At 43.1% G+C, this 24,831-nt stretch overlaps 1 protein-coding gene across 2 annotated transcripts; it reads right to left on the bottom strand.

Moving 5' to 3' along the window:
- Window positions 1–1,379: 1,379 nt before the first annotated feature.
- CRHBP (corticotropin releasing hormone binding protein) lies at window positions 1,380–15,549 on the bottom strand. Of its 2 annotated transcripts, NM_001195332.1 has the most exon segments (7): window positions 1,969–2,126; window positions 5,897–6,014; window positions 10,767–10,915; window positions 12,864–13,074; window positions 14,616–14,773; window positions 15,050–15,143; window positions 15,469–15,549. In NM_001195332.1, coding segments are annotated over 7 exon segments (969 nt in total).
- Between the last annotated feature and the right edge of the window lie 9,282 nt (window positions 15,550–24,831).

Genomic DNA, 24,831 nt, shown 5'->3' with positions numbered 1-24,831 from the left:
AACCTTAAGAACTAGAGTTCCACCCATATGAGTGCAGAAAGGCTAAGTAGCTTGCAAAAGGTCCCTTAGGAACAAAAGCAAGTTGTCCTAAATTCCATGGTAAAAATATTTGCCTTCATACCTCAGACCACTTGTTTTCTCTTCTTAGCACAAGGGGATCATGAGGTTAAGAGCCAGAAACTTCTGATGGTGATATAAGTGACTGCAGTAATTCTTAGGTTGCTAGAGGGACCGTGAAGAAGATAAAAGGGTTCAACTTCATAGAATTTATTTTCCATGAAATAAGGAATCCAACAACTTATATAACTAATGGGGAATTATGTAGCCATCCACTCAGACATTTATTCATTCCTCCCAGCCTTTATCCCAGCCTTTATCCATCTATCCATTCAAGCATTTATTCATGCATTTGGCTCAAGTATTCACTCATTGCAGAATATCTAGTGAGCCAAAATTTGTGTGCAATCCTGGGTATTTTTAGCACTTTCAGTCACTATTTTTCTTCCTGCTTGGTTTTCAGGTTTTGTTAACAAGCTCAGGGTATGAGATTCTAGGACATTCCATTATGAAATTAGCTTTATATTAATTATGTTTGGGAATCACAATCAAGCCATTAATTATAGGGGAGCTTTCATCATCTAAACATTAACCCAAAATAAAGAGGAGTGTTCACCTAGGAGTATTTCCTCTTTTGTTCAGGACCTCATTTTTGACCCCAAGGTGTCTTTTGCAGACCACACGCTTGGTCTCAAGCCAATTATGGACAAGGCTCAGTCACTGTAAACTGCTTTCAGGACCAAAAATGTGCTCAGATTTCTGCAGATTGTTTCTATGAGAGTTTAAAGTCTTTGCTATCCTTGTTGAAAAGCACACCTACTGTGACAAAGACATGTGTTCTGTTTCCTTGGAGGACAGTGGAAAAGGGATCCCCGCACCCTGCTTCCCTATCAGGACCAATCAGCGCTATTTGTGCAAACACTGTAATTTAACATTCTGCCCTAAATAATTCTACTTCGATGGCCCAGAGTTCTCAGCGCACTAAGAAATCCAAAATTATGTAGGTGAGGGGAATTCACATTGAGGCACAGCAGAAACGAATCTAACTAGTATCCATGAGAATACAGGTTCAATCCCTGGCCTCGCTTAAGCACGGCTCGGATCTGGCGTTGCTGTGGCTGTGGAGTAGGCTGGCGGCTACAGCTCCAATTCGACCCCTAGCCTGGGAACCTCCATATGCCTCAGGTGTGGCCCTTAAAAAAAAAAAAAAAAAAAAAGGCAAAATGACGTAGGTCAGTATTTGGTGCTGTACCACCTGAGAACATTATTTTCTGAAGGTCGTTAGGGAGAGGACTACTCAGGAAAGCAACGCGCGCACTAAGTGGAGGTGCCAACATTCTCAATAGGTTTATTCATATTTGTATTTACCGATGCAACATGTTTTCCATGCCACAAAGTTTTCTTAAAAACAAGTTATTACAAACCAATACATAATACCCAGCTACAGCTACTCTCTCTATGGTAAATGAAGAACAAGCAGAACATAAACAGAGGCAACTTCTTTGGTCTACACTCTTGGTATATACACATGCGTTTTCTGTTATAAAACTGATAAGGACCATTTTTGTTTCTCTGTAGTATTTTTCATTGAGATACAATTTTTTACTGCCCATTTCTTTGTACTCGTCTTACCAGTTCAGGTTTGTAGCATACAAATTACAGAAAACTATTTTTCTACCAAAGGGAGGGGGCTATTTTCTGCCATGTGGTCATTTATATATTACAAATGAAAAAGAAGCAAGGTACAAAAATTAGTGTGTGTGTGTGTGTGTAGTGTGTGTGTGCTGTGTGCTCCAGGTTGGACATACTGACTGGTACGAGAGGCTCTTAACTAGCTGGTCATCACAAGCATATATAAGAGCCATTAAAAACTCCCTTAGCTGGCAGCACAGAATCCATTGACCTGATTATTCAAAGACTAGACAAACAGAATTCCTGGATACTGTTTCCATTTGGGTTTTCCAGTTCGTATGGTTCCAGCTGGCGGTACTCAAAAGTCACACGATTGATATGTTTTCCACTGGAGACCATTCGCACCACCGTGTTGTCACAGCCAATTTTCATTTGGGCTATAATGCATGGAAAAAGTCAAAGTTTCCCAGCAGGTTAGAAAACACACAAACCATTTCTGTCCATGAGATCGTATCAACCCAAAGAAAGGGAGGACATGTATCTTCCTCCCACATATTCAAGGCAAGCATCTAGCATCAGGTGAAATATTTTTGTTTTCATTTTCAGTATAATATACAGCTGACCCTAAATGACATGGGCGTTAGGAGCGAGGACTCTGTTGAAAATCTGCTTATAAGTTATAATCTGCCCTCCAGATCCAAGGTTCCACACCCTCGGGTTCAGCCAGCCCCGGATTGTGTAGTACGGTAATATTCACTATTGAAAAAAATCCACCTCTAAGTGAATCCCCGCAGTTCAAACCCCAGTTGTTCAAGGGTCAACTGTGTATTAACTGTAGAATAGTAAAACTGAACTCCGCCTTTCTCCTCATGTTCAAGAACACTGTCAGTCAAATAAAACTGGCTGCATAGAGGTAAGAAGATATCTCCTCGTGGGTTTTATGTTTTCTTACCTGCAAGGCTTGGGTGGTGAAGGCAAGCTTCTGTCCCTGGGGCACCTTTGCTCTAGTTGTGCTCACAGTGGGGGCAGTGCTGCCCTCTAGGGACAGGCTAGAAATCTGCAGGGGCAGTTATTGGCTACATCTGGGAGTAGCATTTAGCGGGCTGCGCTAACAGATGGATTATATTGCAGGACATTTATATAGACCCCCCCAAAAAATCACCTGTTTATTATTTTCTGAGCCTAGATAATAATTCTGTTTTATATAAAAGCAAAAAATCATTTGCATGGTATAAGCATACAGTAAATATACTCAGTTCTGTCCTACTGTTCACCTGTACCTGTATTTCTTCTATGGAATAGCTTTGATATCTTTATGGATCTTAAATCCAATCTTATTCACTATTTTTATAAGCATGTGGCAACATTTATGTATCTTCTAGTGCACATGTGCCTGTGCAGTTATGTATTGAAACTGTGTATGGTTTTTAGGCACACTTTTAAAAAAATTTCTCAGCTTTGTTGAGGTATCTTTGACAGAAGTGGTACATATTTAAGATGTACAACAGGGTGGTTTTATATAAATATACACTGTGAAATGATCACCCCAGTCAAGCTAATTATCATTCATTACCTCACATAGTTACCTTGCTTTTCTTTTGGTTCCCACGCCCTTCTCTTCTGGCAACCATCTGTTTGTTCTCTGTCCCCATAGGAGCCTGTTTCTGTTTTGTGAAACTCAGGATTTTTGTTAAAAGTTACTGTTATTTGATTTCTCCAGCCTCAGGATAGTTCCTAAGGCAAGATTTATCTGCCCCAAGATAATCCTTTCTGCTGTTTTAATTTTCTCAACCTTTTTTTCCTACTTTGTAAGGCCTTAATTCTGAGCAACACTATTATACTTGTATAGCAGGTACTTGACAAACATGCACCTGGGTTTAAATGAGGCAAAACTGCCAGCTACAGTTACTTAGGCAAAAGTGAATTTGGAGACATAATAAATATAAACCCTATAATTATTTTAATATAAGCACCAGGAAGTCTAGGCAAAGCTTCTGGGAGGAGATCCAAAGTTATTTTTCTCTAAACGATTTGGAAGGTCATTCTCTGAGCTCTATATAACATGCCTTATTTCCTTTAATGTGCATATCATTTATTTATTATTTGACATAATTCCTAATCAAATCCAGTGTAAAGGGCAGGATATCTAATAGCTCTTTATTGTCTAAATGATTTCGGAGGGGCTCATGGAAACATACCAAAGGAAAGAAAAAAAGTGAAGTATAAAATGAATCAATGAGTCAGATAATTCAAGCCTTCAAATTAGCTTAAGACTGGTGTCAATTATCTAGATAATATAGGGAAAAGTATTTTGGCCTTAGTCACACCCTTTTACCTAAATCAAGCATATAATTCATGCACCAAAATCACTATGGCTTCGATTGTCTAAATTTTAAGGCATGCGTGTGCTTCAGGTCTCAATCTTTTTATCCAGCTCAAATGCATCTCCTCATAGGGTGCCCTCCGTGGGCAGGAAAGGACCTCCGTGCCCCTGAGAACACACACAAAGGGAGAGAAGCCACGAGGTTTCAACCAGGGCTCAAGAGTAAATTAGCATAAATGAATCTCCACGTTTTTAGCAAAGTGGGTTTTTAGAAATCTTTTCCCTTTACCTGTACATATTAATTCTATTTCAGAGAGGTTTTGTTGATTACGTTTCCAGCAATAGCTCAGAGAGAGAAAATCCTGGTGGGCAGACTTGGTTTTACTTAAAACAGGTAACAGCTGATCAAAAGGATGTTTGATTTGCAGCTTCATTATTTAGTTGGTTAGTGATGTTGGTTAAAAGAAAGGAAGGGGATTATGGAAAGGGATGTAAGACTGTTCTTCTGTTTGATTTTTGTCTCTTACCAGATAATCTCTGAGTCCTGCATCTGAAGCATAGATAACAGGAGTGATCCTTATAGACATGTTTCCCCCTCCCTGCTTGGACTTCATTAATTAGTTTGGTCGTGAGTCAGTGATTCCCACCCCCCACCCCACCTGAGCAAAATCTAAAGAAAACCTAGGAGTTCCTGTCGTGGCACAGCAGAAACAAATCCGACTAGGAACTATGAGGTTTCGGGTTTGATCCCTGGCCTCGCTCAGTGGGTTAAGGATCCAGCATGGCCATGAGTTGTGGTGTAGGTCGCACACAGCTCTGATCTGGCACTGCTGTGGCTGTGATGTAGGCCTGCAGCTGTAGCTCCAATTAGACCCCTATCCTGAGAACCTCCATATGCCTCGAATGTGGCCCTAAAAAGACAAAAAAAAAAAAAAAAAAAAAAAGGAAAATCTTCGGTGATCCGTAACAAAGAAAATCTGGTTCTGATTGGTATGCCCTGTGCTAAACTGTTCTTTTATTGTTGGTGAACACTTTAGATTTCAGAATTTATCTCTGTTTTTGCAGTGGTCTTTCAGAGGCTGGTTTTATTTTGTTTGTTTTGTTTTTTTCCCTTGTCTTTTTGCCTTTTTTGGGGCAGCTCCTGTGGCATGTGGAGATTTCCAGGCCAGGGGTCTAATCGGAGCTGCAGCCACCGGCCTACGCCAGAGCCACAGCAACGCCAGATCTGAGCTGAGTCTGCAACCTACACCACAGCTCACAGCAACACTGGATCCCTAACCCACTGAGCAAGGTCAGGAATCGAACCCACAATCTCATGGTTCCTAGTCGGATTCGTTGACTACTGCATCATGACAGGAACTCTGAGAGATTGGTTTTGCTCCTAGAAGTTGGAGTCATTCAGAAGTTCTGAGAATTTCTAATAAAGCATATCACTCAATGTATTTCGTATGAGTAACACATACGTATGGTAAAATTAGCTATTTCATTATATTATTACTAAGTGATGATACATCTATTATTGAACTATTGTCTTACGTTAGTAAATAGATCCTTTAGACTCTAGAAAGTGAAAAGGGGGATCTTCGTGAAGATGGAAAGAGCACAGAGCCAACAAGCTTTGTCTTTTTCATAGTTTACCTAGGGCCAACCTGGAACATGCAACCTTGTTACTTTATAGGTGTCTCTCCCAATGTCAGATACTGCAGTCATGGACCCTTGATACCATACTTAGGCTGAAACGTAAAAATTCTCATCTGGCTCAAAACGTAAAATTGAAGTTTTTTGGGTAGAACTTGTCCTCCTGTGTATAAAAAAATCCGAGGTGTTTTATGTAAGGAAATGATCTTAATAGGCACATAAATAATAAGCAAAGAAACATCTCACCTGGGCCGTGAAAGGGATAGCAGAGGTCAGCTAAGGGCATCATCTTGGAAGGGTCCAATCCAGTTCCTCCCAGCAGCTCCACGAAGTCTCCTATTCCTCCACAACTTGCTGACGACTTCTAAGAAAACAAAGCAGCAGAGGAAGATGGATTTAAACCACCTGTGGAAGTCAAACCATTTGACCATTGGCAGACTGGGAAATTTTCTCCATTAGCCATAACCATGCTGGCAGTGCCATTTCATTTCACATCCAGGCCTCTGGAAATTAAGACCTTTTTTTTTTGTCTTTTTAGGGTGATACCTGTGGCATATGCAGGTTCCCAGGCTAGGGGTCAAATTGGAGCTGTACCTGCCAGCCTCCACCACAGCCACAGCAATGCCAGATCCAAGCCGTGTCTGTGACCTACACCACAGCTCATGGCAACATCGGATCCGTTAACCCCTGAGCAAGGCCAGAGATTGAACCTGCATCCTCATGGATACTAGTCAGATTCCTTTCTGCTGAGCCAGGACAGGAACTCTGAAATCAAGACTTTTTTAAAGGAAAAAACAGTCATAGAAGTTGCTCTTCTAAATTGGTTGAATAATCATTTTTCAAAATGTGTGTGCACTAAAAAGTTTTTTTTATAAGCTTAAGGGCTGGAATGATGAAATGGGGAACCTATAAACACCATACAAGATATATGGAAACTGAATCTGAAAATTCCTTGCTTTTTAAATCATTTAGACATACATAATGAATTACGTGAATTTCTTTCTTTCTTTTCTTTTTTTTTTTTTTTTTTTGTCTTTTTGCCTTTTCTAGAGCCGCTCCCATAGCATATGGAGGTTCCCAGGCTAGGGGTCGAATCGGAGCTGTAGACACCGGCCTATGCCAGAGCCACAGCAACTTGGGATCCAAGCTGTGTCTGCAACCTACACCACAGCTCATGGCAACGCTGGATCCTTAACCCACTGAGCAAGGCCAGGGGTCGAACCCTCAACTTCATGGTTCCTAGTCGGATTCGTTAACCACTGCACCACGACGGGAACTCCTATGTGAATTTCTTAATGCATGCAGTCAGAGTTTTTATAAATAGCGCTCTCGCATCAGCTTTCCTTTCAGCTTTCCTCTTTTTGTCTTCTTTATAAAGGACTTTTTCTGCTATTGAGATAATCCTTTTCATTTCTACTGATAAGGATTTAGACTAGTTATAAGAATGCTAAAGAAAGAAGAGAACTCTTTGGGGCTTAAATTAGCGTTACCATCCCCTTTCTCCTTCCAAGTAAAAGAATTTAATTCAAGTTGCTGAAAATAATTTAACCAAAGCCTTTGTGTGATCCACTGTAATCACTTTTTTTGCTTCCCTTCATCCTTCCCCCATTGTCTCGTCCACAGTAATTGCTGTGTTTCACTTTCTCATACAAACAAAGCAGCCTCTCTCAGGCCCAAGTGGTACACAGTAGGCCACCCATCTCCTGTGATCAGGGCTGGCCTGATGGGCCTGCCACTGGTACCCACAGGGCCCACACTTACAAGGCCCAGTGCTTGGCTTAATGCTCTGCTGTCACCATCTTTAAATTCTTAATAATTTTAAAATAAGGCCCCTAACTTTTCATATCGTACTGTTCCCCACAAATTATACAGCCAGTTTTGCCTGTGATCCTCTCCTTCATTGAGGCATACTCAGGAAGAGATCTAGTGGCATATGGCAAAGTGCTTACAAGTTACCAGATGCTGCCACCAAGGGACCAAAATCTCAAATAGAGAATGTTAAACACACACATACATCAACACACACAGTCCCACATTTCGGAAGATGCCGAAATACACCTGGGACTGAAAAACAAACAGAAAATAATATAACAGCAACTTTTTGGCTCGTGAAAGGAAGTGGGTGGGGATGTATACTCTGAAAGCTTCTACTCTGTGTGGGTTCTACGCTCAGGTGCTTTACACATAATTTTACCAAATGATGAAATAGAGGGTTAATGAGCCCCATGGTGCACAGGGCTCATGTTCTTGCATGAAGAGTTGAAGAAACCATTTAGAGGTAAAGGAAAAAAAATTCTAATTGCCTTTCCCTTGAGTAGAGGATGCCCAGGGAGAACATCTCTTAAGACAAGAATTTCCACCAGGTTCTAGAGGCTCCAAATTTCAGCAGAAAGAGATGAAGGGAGAAACTTGCTCTTGGAAGAGAGATATGGGAAATAAGAAAGCTGGGAAGAAGTAAAAGCAAAATGAAGGGAACTAAACAAAGAAACAACGAGGTCAGGTGCACGTACTCCTTGGCATTCAGTGACTTTCCTCTCCCCTTCCCCAAACTCTCAGCTGTTCTTATAAACAATAGCAGCAGTTGAGTTGCATAGGGACCTCTGGGTTCAACTCCGTAACAGTGATCCCCTAGATTCCTTCTGGAGAGTCTATCTTCCTGGACTAAGTGACTATCATCTCCTGCCTAGACTCTGACAATGGCCTTTTTTTTTTTTTTTTTTTTGTCTTTTTGCCTTTTCTAGGGCTGCTCCTGCAGCACATGGAAGTTCCCAGGCTAGGGGTTGAATCAGAGCTACAGCTGCCAGCCTACACCACAGCCACAGCAACGCGGGATCCGAGCCATGTCTGTCACCTACACCACAACTCATGGCAATGCCAGATCCTCAACCCACTGAGTAAGGCCAGGGATTGAACCCGAAACCTCATGGTTCCTAGTCAGATTCATTAATCATTGAGCCACGACGGGAACTCCAACAATGGCCTTTTAAGTTCATTCTTCTGCTGGTCGTGGCAACCCATTCACTGTCATTCATGGAAGCCCAAAGGACCTTTAGGTAATCCTCTCCGACCCGCCTTGGTCATGAGGCCAGCAATTCCCAGCCCTCCTCGCCCTACTCGTGCATAATCAAATGAGTTATGTCACTTTCCTGTCTGGACCCTTCAGTGGTTTCCTTCCCACTGCACTTAGAATAAATTCAAGCTCTTTTTTTTTTTTTTTTTTTTTTTTGTCTTTTTAGGGCCAGAGATAGAGCATATGGAGGTTCCCAGGCTAGGGGTTGAATCAGAGCTATAGCCGCCAGCCTACACCAGAGCCACACCAGATCCAAGCCAAGTCTGTGACCTACACCATAACTCACGGCAATGCTGGATCCTTAACCCACTGAGCAAGGCCAGGCTCAAACCTGCATCTTCATGGATGCTTGTCAGGCTCATTTCCACTGAGCCAGGACGGGAACTCCAAATTCCAACTCTTTAATAGGACCTACCAGGCTCTTCACACCCTGGCCCTGCCCACACCCTTGGTGCTATATTATAACACTTTCTCTTGACCATTCCTTCTTCTCATTTCTAGAACACAGCAAGGCCATTCCTGCCTCCAAGCCTCTGCACTACTGTTCCTCTGTTCCCAGCTCTTCCTGCGGCTGCTGGCTCCTTCTTACCTGTCACTCAAGTCTCACTTCAAATGCCTCCTTCCCAGAAGGTTTCTTTGCTAAGCATCTTCTCTCCAGCAGCTGCCCACCCCTGCTGCTACTCCCTGGAACCCCAGACTCCAGCCCAGGTCATCTTCTGTCGGGCACTCGCCTCTCTTTAAATACATTATACTCCTGCCTGTCTCATTCCCCTGGAATGTAGGTTCCATGTCAGCAGGACCTGTTTTGTTTGTTACTAATTCCCAGCATCTAGAAGAACACTTTGCCCATGGAAAGCACTCAAAAAAAAAAAAAGGTTTTTTTTTGTAAAGCAATAGATACGCAGAACACTGCAGACTTTACATTTTTTTAAACACGAAGCACCAAGATTAGTCCTCACGCCCAAGAATAACAAAAACGCAGCTCTCCCAATCTACCACACTTGCCATTTTCTACATTATACATCAGGAATGACATACAAACAATCTCAAGCCAATAAGGCTTTGCCAAAGACATCTACTTATCCTGGTCTTCATCAAAGGAGTACTTCGTCCACTAAGGTTCATCTGGGAAGAAGAAAAAAAAAAAAAGGCATTGACCTATGAATTTAGGGCTTACAGGAAATTGGATAGACTGCTTTTCTCTGTGCTGGTCCTATTTATTTGGTTTTCACTGAAATCTGTCTGATTAGGAACCATGACTATCTTTGATGCCAGCAAACATGCGAGCTATCTTAACCTAGGCAGATGAGAACGGGACAGGAAATGAGGATGACTCAGTGGAAACCAGCTACCCGTGCAAATAAATGCGGTCAAGCTCAGCATTCATTGTAAAGTCTATAGAGAAGTTCACGGTATGTCGGGGAGGGGGGGAAATGTTGATGAGGAGTCACAGTTAACATTCTGTTGCAAGTGTCCTGCATTAAACATAATGCCTGAAGAACGCTTCCAAACGTTACTGTATTTTGCAATATAAAAATCCAATTTTGTCTTTTATGCTACCCTTAGCATTCCTTCCTAACACAGTTCTGTCAATGAGACACTTCCCTTCGTGTCAAAAGAAAATTCCAATAATCAGAAAAACAGCTGTGTAGATGACTCACACGAGGTTCTGCTAGGCGAGAATTTCTGTAAAAGAGGCGAGTACAAGAGGGTTCAATTGTAATTACATGCCACAACTTTGCCAATTGAAAACGTTTCTTCCCTCCCAAGAAAAGTATGCAAGTAGTCAGACAGGGCACCTGAGTATGCAGCTTGCATCAGGACGGAAATAGAAGAAGAGGAGTTTACTGAAGCAGGCAGGGCAGCCTCTGGGGAGGGTTAACAGTCAAACAGAACATACTGCTCCAATTCGCTTCTGTCCGCCTTGGTCCTGCATGATGATGTGTCCTGTACGATGTGTGATGCATGATATTTGTCCTGTACGATGTGTGGCTCTGGTACAGCTGGGGCCTTGGGAAGTGATGGGGAATCAAGGAAGCAACTCACCTTTAGCTGCAGGCCATTCAAGTGCCCCAGGGTGAGATCAGATATTTTGATGACCACAGGGTAAATTATGGAGAAGCTGCAGTTGCGATGCTGATGGGGAACGACCAGAGTAAACCTTCCATTTGGGGTCTGGGAGATGACATTGCAGGCTTGGTAGAAACACAAAAACACATTTTCACTACGTGGTATGAGGTGCTTTTAGAGAAATGTATCTAATCCTTATTTCAAGCTAGGTCTGGGGGCTTGTGGCCCAGAAGAGGGGACATATCATGAGGGCAACGGAGTGACAGAAAGTAAATGGGGAATAAAAACCACCAGTGATGTATGGACATGGTCAGGAGGTGCTGGGCTGCAAAAGGGCTCCTAATCTGAATCTCAGGGGGTTACCGTCATAAAACTCACAAGGCGTAAATGAATAACCAACCAAACAATATTAGCCGGTACAAGTTTCAGAAGCATTTCATTACCTAGAGTCCAAATTCAAGCTGGAAGTCTGGGAGAATCCAGGCTTAAAGGGGAGGCCAGACCTCACACTCTGTCTGTATGAAAACTTTATTAACTGAACTTGGAGCCATCTATGACTTTTTAGATAATAAAGTAAAGAAATAATAAAAAACCAGTTACAAAACAGGCTGAGAAAAATAGAAGGCAGGCTTATGTCTGATAAATACTTACTGAGTGTGAAGGTGATAAGTTGACTAAAAGGTAAAATTTTGATGTGTGACTTACTCTCAAGACTTTCTGAAATTTTGTTTTGTATCTCAGGTCTAGACCCATAATAAATTTCTTCTTCTAGCCATGGACCTAGAAGCATTAGAGTTTGTACTTTTTTTGCCCGATTATGGGACAAAGGCTTCTGATTGATCAGAATACATCAGAACTCTCGCCTCTTTTCTGTGTTTTTAATTACACTTATTTTCAAAAAGAAATGAAATTCCTTGATGCTTCTAGGTTTTCTGATTTCTAACCAAACGGGATATAGGAAAAATAGCTGATGTTGTACTCTAGGCTTACTCTGCTCCAGGCCTCAAAAAGGGGCTTCTTTCAAAAGGTTTTTAAAAAAAAAAAAAAAAAATTGGATAATCTGTCAGTACATTATTTTTTGGCAGATTAGGCAGGCCTCCTTCTTCAACCACATGAAGTGTTAATATTTATAACACTATACGCAACCAGAAATGAGTAATATGTTTTATTTTCCTGATTTTTTATAAAAACTTTCCTCTTAATGGGGAAAAAATAATAAGCAGATGAATGAACTCATTTGATTAAGATAATATGTTCCAGGTGTAGGCTGTTCAGCTTTATAGTATTTATTAGTATATCCATCAGAAATGAACTAAATTAGAGTAGGGGGTTCAGACTTAAAAGGCAATGCTGAGGTTCATTCTCTGGTCCAACCCTCCGCTTAAGGCACAAAATCCATCTATACAATCCCAGATATGCAGTCTTTTGGTCCTTGCCTAGATATCTCTAAGACTGCAACTTTATAACTGATCCCTCAAGCTTATCCATATCAATGGAATGACTTGGAGGAATTAAAGCTTGTCAATGAATACATCATAGTATATTATTAGATCAAAATAACACTGGAGAAAACATAGAATTCCATCATAAATTAGTATCCTACTTAGCCTGGGAACTAAATTAAAAGCTGATTTGATTTTCATAATAATTAATAGGAAATAATCTCTACATCATTTCTTTTTTTCTTTTTTTCTTTTTTATTTAGGGAGCACCCATGGCATATGGAAGTTTCCAGGTTAGGGTTCGAATCAGAGCTATAGCTGCCAGCCTTATGCCACAACCACAGCAACATGGGATCCAAGCTGTGTCTGCAACCTACACCACAGCTCACAGCAACGCTGGATCCTTAACCCACTGAGAAAGGCCAGGGATTGAACCCACATCCTCATGGATGCTAGTCGGATTCGTTGTCACTGAACCACACATCATTTCTAATTACAAAAATGTTTCCATTCAAATCCTTCTTTACTTCAAACTTCTTAAGTCTGTGCATGGTACTACCTTTGAAAAGCAGATTTGACACTCTCCCCCACACATCCTGCCTTCTGACTGGGAAGACTGGAAGCCACTTACGGAAAAGGTTCGGATCTGTCTGTATGGTTAATGTGAATCCATTTCCTGGTTCATGGACCCGGAAGAAGATCATGGCCACATTCTGGGAGGATCTGATGCTCCTTCTGCTGAGACCACTCTCACAGAAATCTATGTACCGCTCACTCGTGGGGAGAGGATGATCCTGGGAGCTGGGGAACTTCTCTCCCTTGAGAATCCAACCATCAAATACCTTCCAACAAAAAATAGACACAGATGATCACTTCCCATCAACTCCTGAAATCACGGGTGTGTTGAAAAGGGGAAAGAGGTTAATTAGCAATGGGCCTTCAGTTATAAGTGAGGAACTGACAGCCTACAACCCCCTTCCAAAAACTGGCTTTCTACTTGTATAGGGTTGTTTGCAAGTCATATTTGAATTAACTATTGCTCCCCCTCCCCATAAACCCTAATGTTTCTAAAGCAAATAAACTTTCTTATGCTTAATCACTTTAGCAACCTTGGTAAATGAAACTACAGACAATATATATTTTTGCCCTGATTGTATTTTTCCACACATCCCACCTTCTGAAGAATTCCACAGGAGCATAATTTGGGTTTTACTTTCACTCTTTCCTCATTAAAATATGAACAAAATATCTCAAAAATAGACAGCAAGAGGAAAAACTAGAGCAGCAATTTTACCTACCTGCCAATGATTATACGCACCCATTTTCCTCATTTTTCACTCTTATCACATATTAAAATACCAAGAATGACTTCAACACTTAGATAGCAATAGGTGGATTGGAGTTCCCTGGTAGTCTAGTGGTTAAAGACTCGGGGTTGTCACTGATGTCACTGCTGTGGCTCTGGTTAGATCTCTGGCCCAGGAACTTCCATATGCTTCCACTGCCATGGCTAATAATATTGTCATTATCATTATCACTAATAGCTGGTTTGCCAGATACAACTTTTTTCCCTCACTTGTTACAGCTTGCAGTTGATTGGACAGAAGGTCAGAGTCTACTGACTTTACTCTTAAAATCTCCACAGGTCTTTAATCTAATGTGTGCTACCTGGTTCACATTAGTAAAATTACCAGCTACAAGTTACTCCACCAGATCAGTCCTCTTCTGTTGTGTTTGACAGATTCCAAAATAATCCACTTTGGGGTTTTAATCATGTTCACTTTAATGCGACTGGAGAAACTCCCCCAGCCATCCCAGGCGGAGAACTGGGAGTGGGGATGTTGTGAGGCTGAGGACTTATCTTCGCCTCCCACCTTCCTCAGACTAGATTCCTTCTCAGCATCCCTCCCAGCAGGTCACCCAGCTACTGAAGACAGCCTCTGGGAAGCTGGAACAGCTCCACAGAGAGAGGGACCAGCAGGAGCGAGGGGGGCTCGGATCTCAGATGTGTGGGGCCGGCCTTCTAACCCAGACCCGCTGGCTTGGTGGACCCGAGAGCTCGTGCTGGTTGGTTTGCATCACGTTTCATCTGCCCCAGATTGCAACACAGCGGTTCGCACCACAGCGGAGTCTTCGGAAGCGCCCGGAGACGGAGAGCGCAGGAGGGGACTAGAAACCCCTGCAACGTCCCAATCAACTGCCCTTCAGGGGGTGAGACGAGGTTCGCGCTGCATCGAGGTCCCAGAACTCACCTCTCCCACCCTGGCACCAGCAAAGCATCTAATTATGAGGGTCACCGGCTGCACACACTGGGGCACAGCGCCCCGGCCACTGCCCCTCCCTTGCCCCACGGCTGGGGCTACACCCTGTGGGGGCGCCTCACCTTCAGGAAGTCCCCGCTCTGACAGTCGATGGAGACTCGGTCGTAATGGATGGTGATGAACTCCTCGGGCTCTGCTATGAAGAAGGCTGCGCAGTGCAGCTGCGGCCGATCGGCAGTAAAGGTGAACTGGCCCTGGAGGCTCAGCATGTCCAGGCACCCTGAGGGAGGGCAGCGGGGCTGTGGGTCCCGGGCTGCAGCCACTGAAGTACCAGCCCAGGCAGCCCCTCACTGCGCGCCCTAACTCCCAGCCTCTGCTGCGCCTGGCTCCTGCGCCCCGGGGGCGCCACCCCATCTCGCCCCGGCGCACCTCCTGGGACGGACCCTCAGCGATGGGAATGCCCGTCCTGGACAGCGCTTCCTCTCTGGGAGCCGCTTGCCCTCTGCGCGGAGCCCCAGTCTCCCCACCTCCCCGCTGCCCCGCTGCCGGGACTTACGCAGAGCGCGGCGGTACAGCTGCTCCCCCGCCAGCTCCCGCTTCAGATTGGCGCTGAAGAGCAGGAAAGGGTCGTGGTCCACCGCTTCCCGAAGCTGGCCAGGAAAAGGGGTCAGTTTGGAAAAGTTCAAGGGGGGGGAAAGGGGACCAGAAGCAGGCGCCGTCCCTGCCCCGCGGCAAAGGAAATGAAGTGGAGGGGTCCAGAGAAGACGGATTTCCATCAGACCAGGGTATCCCCAGGGGCCAGAGGGAAGGAGGAAGAGGCAGGGGGGAACACCTAGGGGGAATCAGGGGAAAGAGGGGGCAGTGTAAATAGAGAAGAGCGAGCTCACCTCACCATAGTGAGGCAGCCAACGCACCCCCCAAGGCTGGGCACTCACGAAAGAGAGGCGTGATGGGTCAGTCCCGGGGATCGCTCACCTCCAGATACCGGCTCTCCCCTCTTAGAGCCATCAGGCAGATGAGAATGAAGTGACACTGAAGTTTGAAAGTGGGGGCCATGCCGGCCTTGCCTCTGCAGCTGGTCCTTTCTGCTCCGGAGGTCTCAGGCTTTGCTTCCCACACGCTCGCCCAGGCTGAGAGCTAGAAGCTGGTAGGGTCCCTTTGCTGGGTCTCTTTTATAGAGCGGTGAGGAGGGGAGGCTCTCTGCCCCTTAACTCATCTGAGCTCAGTAACCATGGGTTACCCTGTCTCAGTGACAAAGCTTGTGGTGATGACGAGGGTCCAGCTCTCAGCCACACATTTTCAAGAGTGGTCCAGCATTATTCACCAAGAATGATTTCAGACACTTACAACTTAGTGAACTAAAGTGTGGAAGAAAGAATGAGGCAGGGATGGAGAATAAGGGGGAGATTTTATTTGACCTGCCACATGCTGAATGATCCTCTCCCGTGGATATGCAGGGAATTTTTGGTTTTGAAAGCCAAGTGACAATGTTACATGCATGAAATACCCAAACACACACAACCTTATCATACAGGCTTGTCATGTATACCTTGAATGGAATCAGGTTGGAAATTGCCAGAGAATATACTATTCATGCAATTGCTCATGCCTCTCAGGAAGAAACTTGAGGCATTTTCAGCTCCAAAGAGAAACTGAACCAAAGCTGAAGTCTGATTTTGCAGAATATTGCAGACACATAATTCAAGCTTTCTTTCTGTCCCTTGGTCTTTGCTTTATCCTGGTTCAGTTTCCAGTAAGCATGTCCTTAATAGGAAGCTAATTCTGGAGTCCATGCACTTCTGGATTTTAGCTGAGCTCTTTCACATACAGGATAGACACACTCCTGGGCCACCTAACCTCGGCCTTGACCTTAGCATCCACCTGAACCACTGAGAGATGGGAGTCATTCCATTTCATGCCTTCAATACCTGGACTACTTTCATACTCTGATAGGAAGACCTGCTGAGAAGCTTTATTAAAACCACTCATCAGCAAATTTATAGGGCTAAACAAATGACGTAGAGATGCAGAAGTAAGTTAAGTATAAGCTTATCTTTGCTGATTAGATGTGAATAGCTTCTTTCTTATGTCCAAAATTGTAGGAAATATGAAGAGCCTCCCTCTTGGCTTTCTCACCCCTCTCCGATCTCTTTGCAGTGCAAGGCAACCACAAATCCTAAAAACCTCATGGTTTTGCCTTTGCCTAACAGAAAACATGGTTACTGCCCATAACTTTCTTTGCTATTAAAATTACTACAAATAATAAGACCATCATATGGTGTTTTAACTCAAGGAAATGGTTACATATTCAGTATATAAAAATACTCACTATGAGGCAGTAATTTGCCTGGGGGATGTCAGAACTTGCTATGTTCATGTTTAAGACAATTCTGAGCTCTGAAGGAACTGCCTCTTAATTGTGTAACCAGGAGGCTTTCCTATCATAGTCCAGCTTTGTAAATAGTCTTCAGATCACAGACAGGATAAGAGGGAAGGGCACCCAAAGGTCATAAATACTGGCTACCATGTCCTTCTCCCCCTGATGGTTTGAGTTTCAGAGAGGGTATAAAGAAAACGGAGAGGAATTTAAAATGGGGAAAACAAATGGTTTAACCCCAGCTTGCTTGGCCTCACACATGCCAGGGCTGTCTCCACCCTGCTTGTGCCCAGAGAGGGGCTCTAGCACACTCATTCCCCCATGCCATGGGCCCATTCTCCTTTCCCATCATCCAGCCGTAGCCTTGGCCTGCTCCCAGGATGCAGCCTGGCGCTCAGCCTGGAGACCTCTGTTTATCCCACTATGGGTGTCTGGCTTTCTTAGCATTGTCATGGAGATATTCTTCTCCAAACTGCTCCTTCACACACACACACACACACACACACACACACAGAGAAGCACATGGACAACAATGATGTTCCTCATATGCATTCGTGCTCCTCCCTCTTCAGGAAGTGAACACAGGAAGAGCAAGGATGATTGACAGCAAAGGTGATGACAGATGGGTACCATTCTATTTTACATAACAATCCACAAATTATAGTATAAGATGAATTTCATTCCTACCAAATCCCACGTGGGGAAGTGAATGTGTTATTTTCACCAGTTTGATAAATATCTCCTAAGTCAGTGGAAACCATGTTTTGTTTTGGTTTTGTTTAAATAATGAAGGGAGTTCCCGTGTGGCTCAGTGGGTTAAGGATCTGGTGTTGTCACTGCTGTGGCTCTGGTTACAGCTGTGGCTCAGGTTTGAACCCTGGACCAGGAACTTCTGCATGCTACAGGCAAGGCCAAAAAATGAAAAAAGAGTAAAAGGGATGAAAACTAGAATCTATTGGGCAATACCAAGAAGATGAAGCTAGAGGACAAAGAGAAGCCAGATAGCCATTCTCTATAAGCAAGAGTATTAAAAAAAAGGGGAGGGTGAGAGCAATGAAAGTGTCATTTGAATTAGACAATAACTAGGTCTATGTCTGAGGATTAAAGATGAATTAGTTTCATGGACCGATTTAGTCATTCAAACACTTAGCTTAATATTTGTTGAATCCAGTTAACTGGTACTTTTGAAATATGTTCTGGAGTTTCCGTCGTGGCGCAGTGGTTAACAAATCTGACTAGGAGCCATGAGGTTGCGGGTTCAATCCCTGGCCTTGCTCAGGGGGTTAAGGATCCGCAATTGCCGTGAGCTGTGGTGTGGGTTGAAGACGCAGCTCAGATCCCTTATTGTTGTGGCTGTGGCATAGGCCAGTGGCTACAGTTCCAATTAGACCCCTAACCTGGGAACCTCCATATGCCATGGGAGTGGCCCAAGAAATGGCAAAAAAGACAAAAAAAAAAAAAAAAAAAAAAAAAAAAAAAGAAAGAAATATGAGTTAAACTCAGAGTCTACAAGCATACTGGTTGGAAATTCTTTGTATATTCACCCCATTCTCTGTACACATTTTAGCTTCTCTCCATGTTTTTCCAGATAACTTCTCCCATGCTGATGTGAATACAATTTCTGACCAGTGTTTCTGGGATCTTAAACTGTGGTTAGGCAGGGTTAAGTCATCCTTTGTTTTAGGTAAGATTAAGACTTTTTTTTTTTTTTTTTTTGGTCTTTTTGCCTTTTCTAGGGCCACTCCTGCAGCATATGGAGGTTCCCAGGCTGGGGGTCCAATTGGAGCTGTAGCCACTGGCCTACGCCACAGACACAGCAATGCCAGATCCGAGCTGCATCTGCAACCTACACCACAGCTCACGGCAACACCGGATCAAGACACTTTTTTTCTTTCACAAAGCTCCAGAGCAGCCTGTTACTGTGTTAAGCTTGAAGAGCACGGTGGCCACACAGTATAGAGCCATAGTCAATCTATAAACATGGCAGGGGCGGGATTTTTACATTGTGCTAAGACTAAAGGGGTGCATTTAGCCAACTTCTAAGCAGCATGAAGGGGGACTTTGTTGTCACCCACATGGCCTATGATGTGACTGTGACAGCCAAGTGCAAGCTTGTAGAGTCTGCCAAGGCCTACGTGCTATGGTGTCAGAAGCAGCAAAGGGTACATGTAATTCCAAATCTCTTTCTATTCTAGGGTTGGCCCAAGACTCCCTTAAGTATCCCCTACATATAATAGTCAATTTTTTCTTTCGTTAATCGCTTGAACAGAGAACATCACCAATACATGCTCTAGAGGACCTTCCTTTTCTCCTGCCTGAGTAATAATGTAGAAATGTAGGACATTGGACAAAAGATTGAGTTTTTTGAGAAATAAAGATGCCTAGAGAAGTGCAAGTCAAAACTACAATGAAGTATCACTGCACACCAGTCAGAACGGCCATCACCAAAAAGTCTACAAATAATATATGCTAAAGAGGATGTGGAGAAAAGGGAGCCCTCCTACACTGTTGGTGGGAATGTAAATTGGTGCAGCCACTATGGAAAACAGTATGGAGGGTCCTTAAAAAACTAAAAAATAGAATTACCATACAATCCAGCAATCCTACTTCTGAGCATCTTACCAGAGAAAACCATAATTTGAAAAGATACATACACCCCAATGTTCATTGCAGGACAATTAACAAAAGCTAAGACATGGAAGCAACCTAAATGTCCACTGACAGCTGAATGGATAAAGAAGATGTGGTATATATACACAATGGAATACTACTCAGCCATTAAAAAGAACAAAATAATGCCACCTGCAGCAACGTGGAACTAGAGACTCTAATACTATATGAAGTAAGTCAGAGAAAGACAAATATCATATGATATTACTTATATGTGGAATCTAATAGAAACTAATACCAAAAAAACTTATTTATAAATAGAAACATAGTTTCAAAACCAATCTTATGGTTACCATAAGTAAAACCGTTGAGGGTAGGGAAGAATTAAGAGGGTAGAAATGATGCATACACACTACTGTATAAAATGGATGATTAACAAGAACCTACTGTACAACACAGGGAAATCTACTCAATGGTTTCTAATAACCTATATGGGAAAAAAAGAATATATTTAGGGAGTTCCTGTCGTGGTTCAGTGGTTAACGAATCTGACTAGGAACCATGAGGTTGCAGGTTCGATCCCTGGCCTCGCTCAGTGGGTTGAGGATTCGGCGTTGCTGTGAGCTGTGGTGTAGGCCGGTGGCTACAGCACCAATTAGACCCCTAGCCTAGGAACCTCCATACGTCACGGGTGTGGCCCTAGAAATGGCAAAAAGACAAAAAGACAAAAAAAAAAAAAAAGAATGTATTTATGTGTATGACCTGCACTTTGCAGCATACCTGAAACTAATACAACATTGTAAGTTGGAGTTCCTGCTGTGGCACAGTGGGTTAAGATCCAGTGTTGTTTCTGTGGCAGCACCAGTTCAATTCCCAGCCCGGAGCAGTGGGTCAAAGGATCCAGCGTTGCTGCAGCTGCATCATGGGTCACAGCCCTGGCTCAGATTCAATCCCTGGCCTTGGAACTTCCATATGCCACAGGTATGGCCATTAAAAAAAATCATGAGTCAACTATATTCTAATAAAATTAAATTTAAAAAATAAAGACAACTGAATATAGCTCATCGTAATTAGCCAACAACAAAAACCAGTTTTCAGTGTTTTTCAAGATGACTTGTTGTTTGAATGAATTTGGCTATTTTTAACATAGCTATTTTTAATAGATTAGTTTTCTTTTTCAGATGTGCTGGAGATCAGGAAGGAAGAAACTAAACAAATACCCTTGGGGAAGTAGTATAAATTGGCCTTTGAAGGAGACTCTCATATGTCAGTGATTTTTCACCCCAAATCCATTATCTTCCTTTGTGTGGTTAAGATGACCAGCAGTCAATACAGGTTAGGACTTTTGAGGGTTGCAACTGACTGATAGCAAACTGGAACTAAAGGACAGGGAAGTTATTACCAGGACACAGGGACAGCTTGCAGAATGCCCGAGCAAAAAACAGGAGGAAGAGGGCAAATGCTGTTTCCAGGTCTGTCTGTCTCAGGCTGCCTTCTTCCAACATCTGGAGTTTCTGTGGCAGTAAATCAGCCACCAACAATTTAAAAGCTGTACATATTACCATTAGACAAATTAAAATACTCTGAACCAATGGACTCATAATCTTCAGTCCACAAACTGTATAGGAAAAGTCTTAGAGGCCAGGGGATAGGATCTGGTCAAAACAGGACTGTTCTCCTGACAGTCGTCTGGATGGAGAGGGGAGAAGCAGTTTCCAGAAAAAAAGAGATGCTAGATTCACAAAATAATAGGTGTCTTCAAAAGAGAGAAACAAAACAAAAACAAAAATCCAGGTTCAATGACTTCTTTGATCATGAGTTTTCTCGCCTGTAAAATGGTGATCTACACTGGGAAGTATTACAGGCATATCTCGTTTTATTGCTCTTTGCAGATATTGCATTTTTTTTTTTTTTTTTTTACAAATCAAAGGTTTGTAGCAACCTTGTGTTGTCAGACAAGAATTAGAACTTTTGAGCAATAAAGTTTTTTTTTTTTTTTCTTTTTTAGCCACCCCATGGCATATGGTGTTCCTGGGCCAGGGATCAGATCTGAGGCATAGCTGTGGCAATGCTGAATCCTTAACCCACTGTGCTGGGTCAGGCATCGAACCTGTGTCCCAGAGCTCCAGGATGCCACTGATCCCATGGTGCCACATTGGGAACTCTACAATAATGGGGGTTTTTTTAATTAAAAATTTTTTTTTTCTTTTTAGGACTTTTTAGGACAAAGTACTTGCAGCATATGCAAGTTCCCGGGCTAGGATTCGAATCACAACTGCAGCTGCCAGCCTACACTACAGCCATGGCAATGTGGGATCCAAGCCACACCTGTGACCTAAGCTGCAGCTTGCAGCAATGCCAGATCCTTAACTCAATGAGCAAAGCCAGGGATTCAAATCTGCATCCTCATGGATACTAGTGGGATTCTTAACCCAGTGAGCCATGACGGGAACTCTCTAATTTAATTTTTTTTTAATTTTAACATTAAAAAAAATTTTTAAAGTATAGTTGATTTACAATGTTGTGCCAATTTCTGCTGTACCACAAAGTGACCCAGTCATATAAATGTACACAGTCCCTTTCTTATATTATCTTCCATATGGTCTATCCCAAGAGACCGGACGTGCTTGTCCACTCTAAATGTAATTGCTTGCATCTACTAACCCCAAACTCCAAGTCCATCCCACTCCCTCCCCTTCCCCCAGCCACAAGTCTATTTTCTATGTCTGTTTTAGTCTATTTCTGTTTTGAAGATAGATTCATGTGTGCCATATTTTAGATTTAATACAATTTAGTCTATATTGTTTTTTAGACATAGGGGCTATCACTATTATAGACTATAGTATAGTATAAATATGACTTTCATATTCACTGGGAAAAATTTTGTGTGACTCAATTTACCTCAATATTCACCTAATTGCAGTGGTCTGGAACCAAACCTGCAATAACTCCAAGGTATGCCTATATAAGAATTAAATATGGAGTTCCCGTTGTGGCGCAGTGGTTAACGAATCCGACTAGGAACCATGAGGTTGCGGGTTCGATCCCTGCCCTTGCTCAGTGGGTAAACGATCCGGCGTTGCCGTGAGCTGTGGTGTAGGTTGCAGACGCGGCTCGGATCCCGCGTTGCTGTGGCTCTGGTGTAGGCCGGTGGCTGTGGCTCCGATTCGACCCCTAGCCTGGGAACCTCCATATGCCGCAGGGGCGGCCCAAGAAATAGCAAAAAGACAAAAAAAAAAAAAAAAGAAAAAAAAAAGAATTAAATATTACAATGTATGCCCTACATAGAGAATAGCCTTAAATGATAGCTCTTATTAAATTATACCAATAACATTATATGTCTTTATCACTTGGGCTTTCCCTCTAATGATCCTTTTATAAGAGTGCATGTATAGGATATGTTTTTCATATTATTATTATTATACTAAAATGAATAACTTCATATTAGAACATTAACAGATTTTAAAAGCTATAGTTGGTAAAAGAGAGAAGTAAGTTGAAATATATTACAGAATTGCATTTCAAAAGACTAGCTAGGATGGGTCCCATTAAAGATGAGCAAAAATGAATCGTGGCTTAGTTACATGAGAGAGAAAAGTGGAAATATAGAGAGCAGTGAAATTGAGAAGACTGAGGAAAGGGGAAGGTTGACGTTACAAAGTAGAAACAGAAGAGAAGGTAATTAGAAACCACCCAAAGAGAATAATATTTTGATTCCGTATCAGCAATTATTGAATGGCATCATCTGTGAAGCCTTGGGGACACTGGGAATAAGAAAGCAATGATTTGGCAAGCAGGCTTCCAAACAAATAGTGATGATGGAAGAAAAGAAAAGAGATTAAATGATCTGCCCAGATTATCACAGTGAGTCAGAAACCAAGTGGAGGCTAAAAAGATCTCTCTCCATCCAGCCAGGTAATCAATCCTGCCTCAAAGACAAGAACCCTGGCTGTTCACTCCCTTAACTATATGTTCATTTTTTAAATGACTAGCAGCAAAAAGCGAGATGGCACAGGCCAAAGCAAGATGCTGGCAGAGCAACAACTGCAAAGGAGATGGGGGGCTGTTCGTGTTTGTGCAATGGCTTCCTTGACTTTGGAGTGTCATTGCTATCTCAACGCCCTTCGGGCTTACTCTGAAATATGCCATGACTAACATCTAGCCAGTAGATCATAATGAAATGCCATTTAATAATCCCTCACTGCCTGCCTCCAAGGGAAAAGCACAGCCAGGTCCAGAGCTGGCGTGTTTGTCATTAGGTAGTGGTGACGTGTACGGGTGCGTAACATCAGCCTCTTCTCTGACGGAAGAGAAATGAAGTGTAAAGATTATGGCTCATTTCTTAGTGCCTTAGAATAGATCTAAAGGAGAAAAGTCTGCCAGTTACGTGGAGTGACACCAGAGGTTCTAAATAAGGAAAGCAAGAGGGGAAAATGCAAGCTAGGCAGTGGTGAGCCATCCGCCCTGCCTTCTTAGCTCTTTTATCCGACCCCTGCCAGTGGCCAGCCTGCTCCTCTTCTCTGCCCATCCTTCCCTCTGCCTTTCTCCCGCCCTTCTTTTCCTTCCTCCCCTGAGTCCTTTCTTCTACAAACTCTGAGCAACAGATTTAGCTGCTCTAGACTCCTAGCATTTTATACATACGCCTGAAAACCTACATCATATTTTGTCATGACTGTTATTATGTCTGTCTTTGACCCTCAAGGTAAGACTCCTGGGAAGAAAGGTCTGCCTCTGCATCTTGTTCATCTCTATCCTCAGCATCTAGAACCCGCACATGTGCACACACACTCACATCTGGCACTTCCTGCTGGTACCCACAAGCAAATGGAAAAAGGGGCTTCTGCTCCTCCCACCTAGTTACAAATTGAAGAACCGTCACCACTCAAATGTTAGCTGACAGCCTCCAAGGATGTGACATCCGCCAGGTAATGAGAGACAAATGTAAAACCTGAGGAAAGGGAAGGGAGGAGGGGCTGAACAGTTCCTGGAGCCAATTCTAAAGACCAGAGCCAGCTGGATCCGGGGAGCTGGGCGCAGAGCCGGGACTCAAGCAGGGCAATGAGGTCATTTGTCTGGGGCACAAAAACTCCTATCATGGTAAATAGTATAATGCAATGTAACTTTTTTCTTTTTTTTTTTTTTTTTTTGGCTTTTTGCCTTTTTTTGAGCCACTCCTGTGGCATATGGAGCTTCCCAGGCTAGGGGTCCAATCGGAGCTGTAGCCACCGGCCTACGCCAGAGCCACAGCAACTTGGGATCCGAGCCGCGTCTGTGACCCACACCACAGCTCACGGCAACACCAGATCCGCAACCCACTGAGCAAGGGCAGGGATCGAACCTGCAACCTCATG

This window comes from Sus scrofa, chromosome 2 (assembly GCF_054392235.1).
Source record: "Sus scrofa isolate SSC_HxYL_T2T_F1_AM1 chromosome 2, Sscrofa_HxYL_maternal_Yorkshire_Landrace_v2.0, whole genome shotgun sequence".
Taxonomy (NCBI): Eukaryota; Metazoa; Chordata; class Mammalia; order Artiodactyla; family Suidae; genus Sus; species Sus scrofa.
This window is presented reverse-complemented; position numbering and strand designations above follow the sequence as displayed.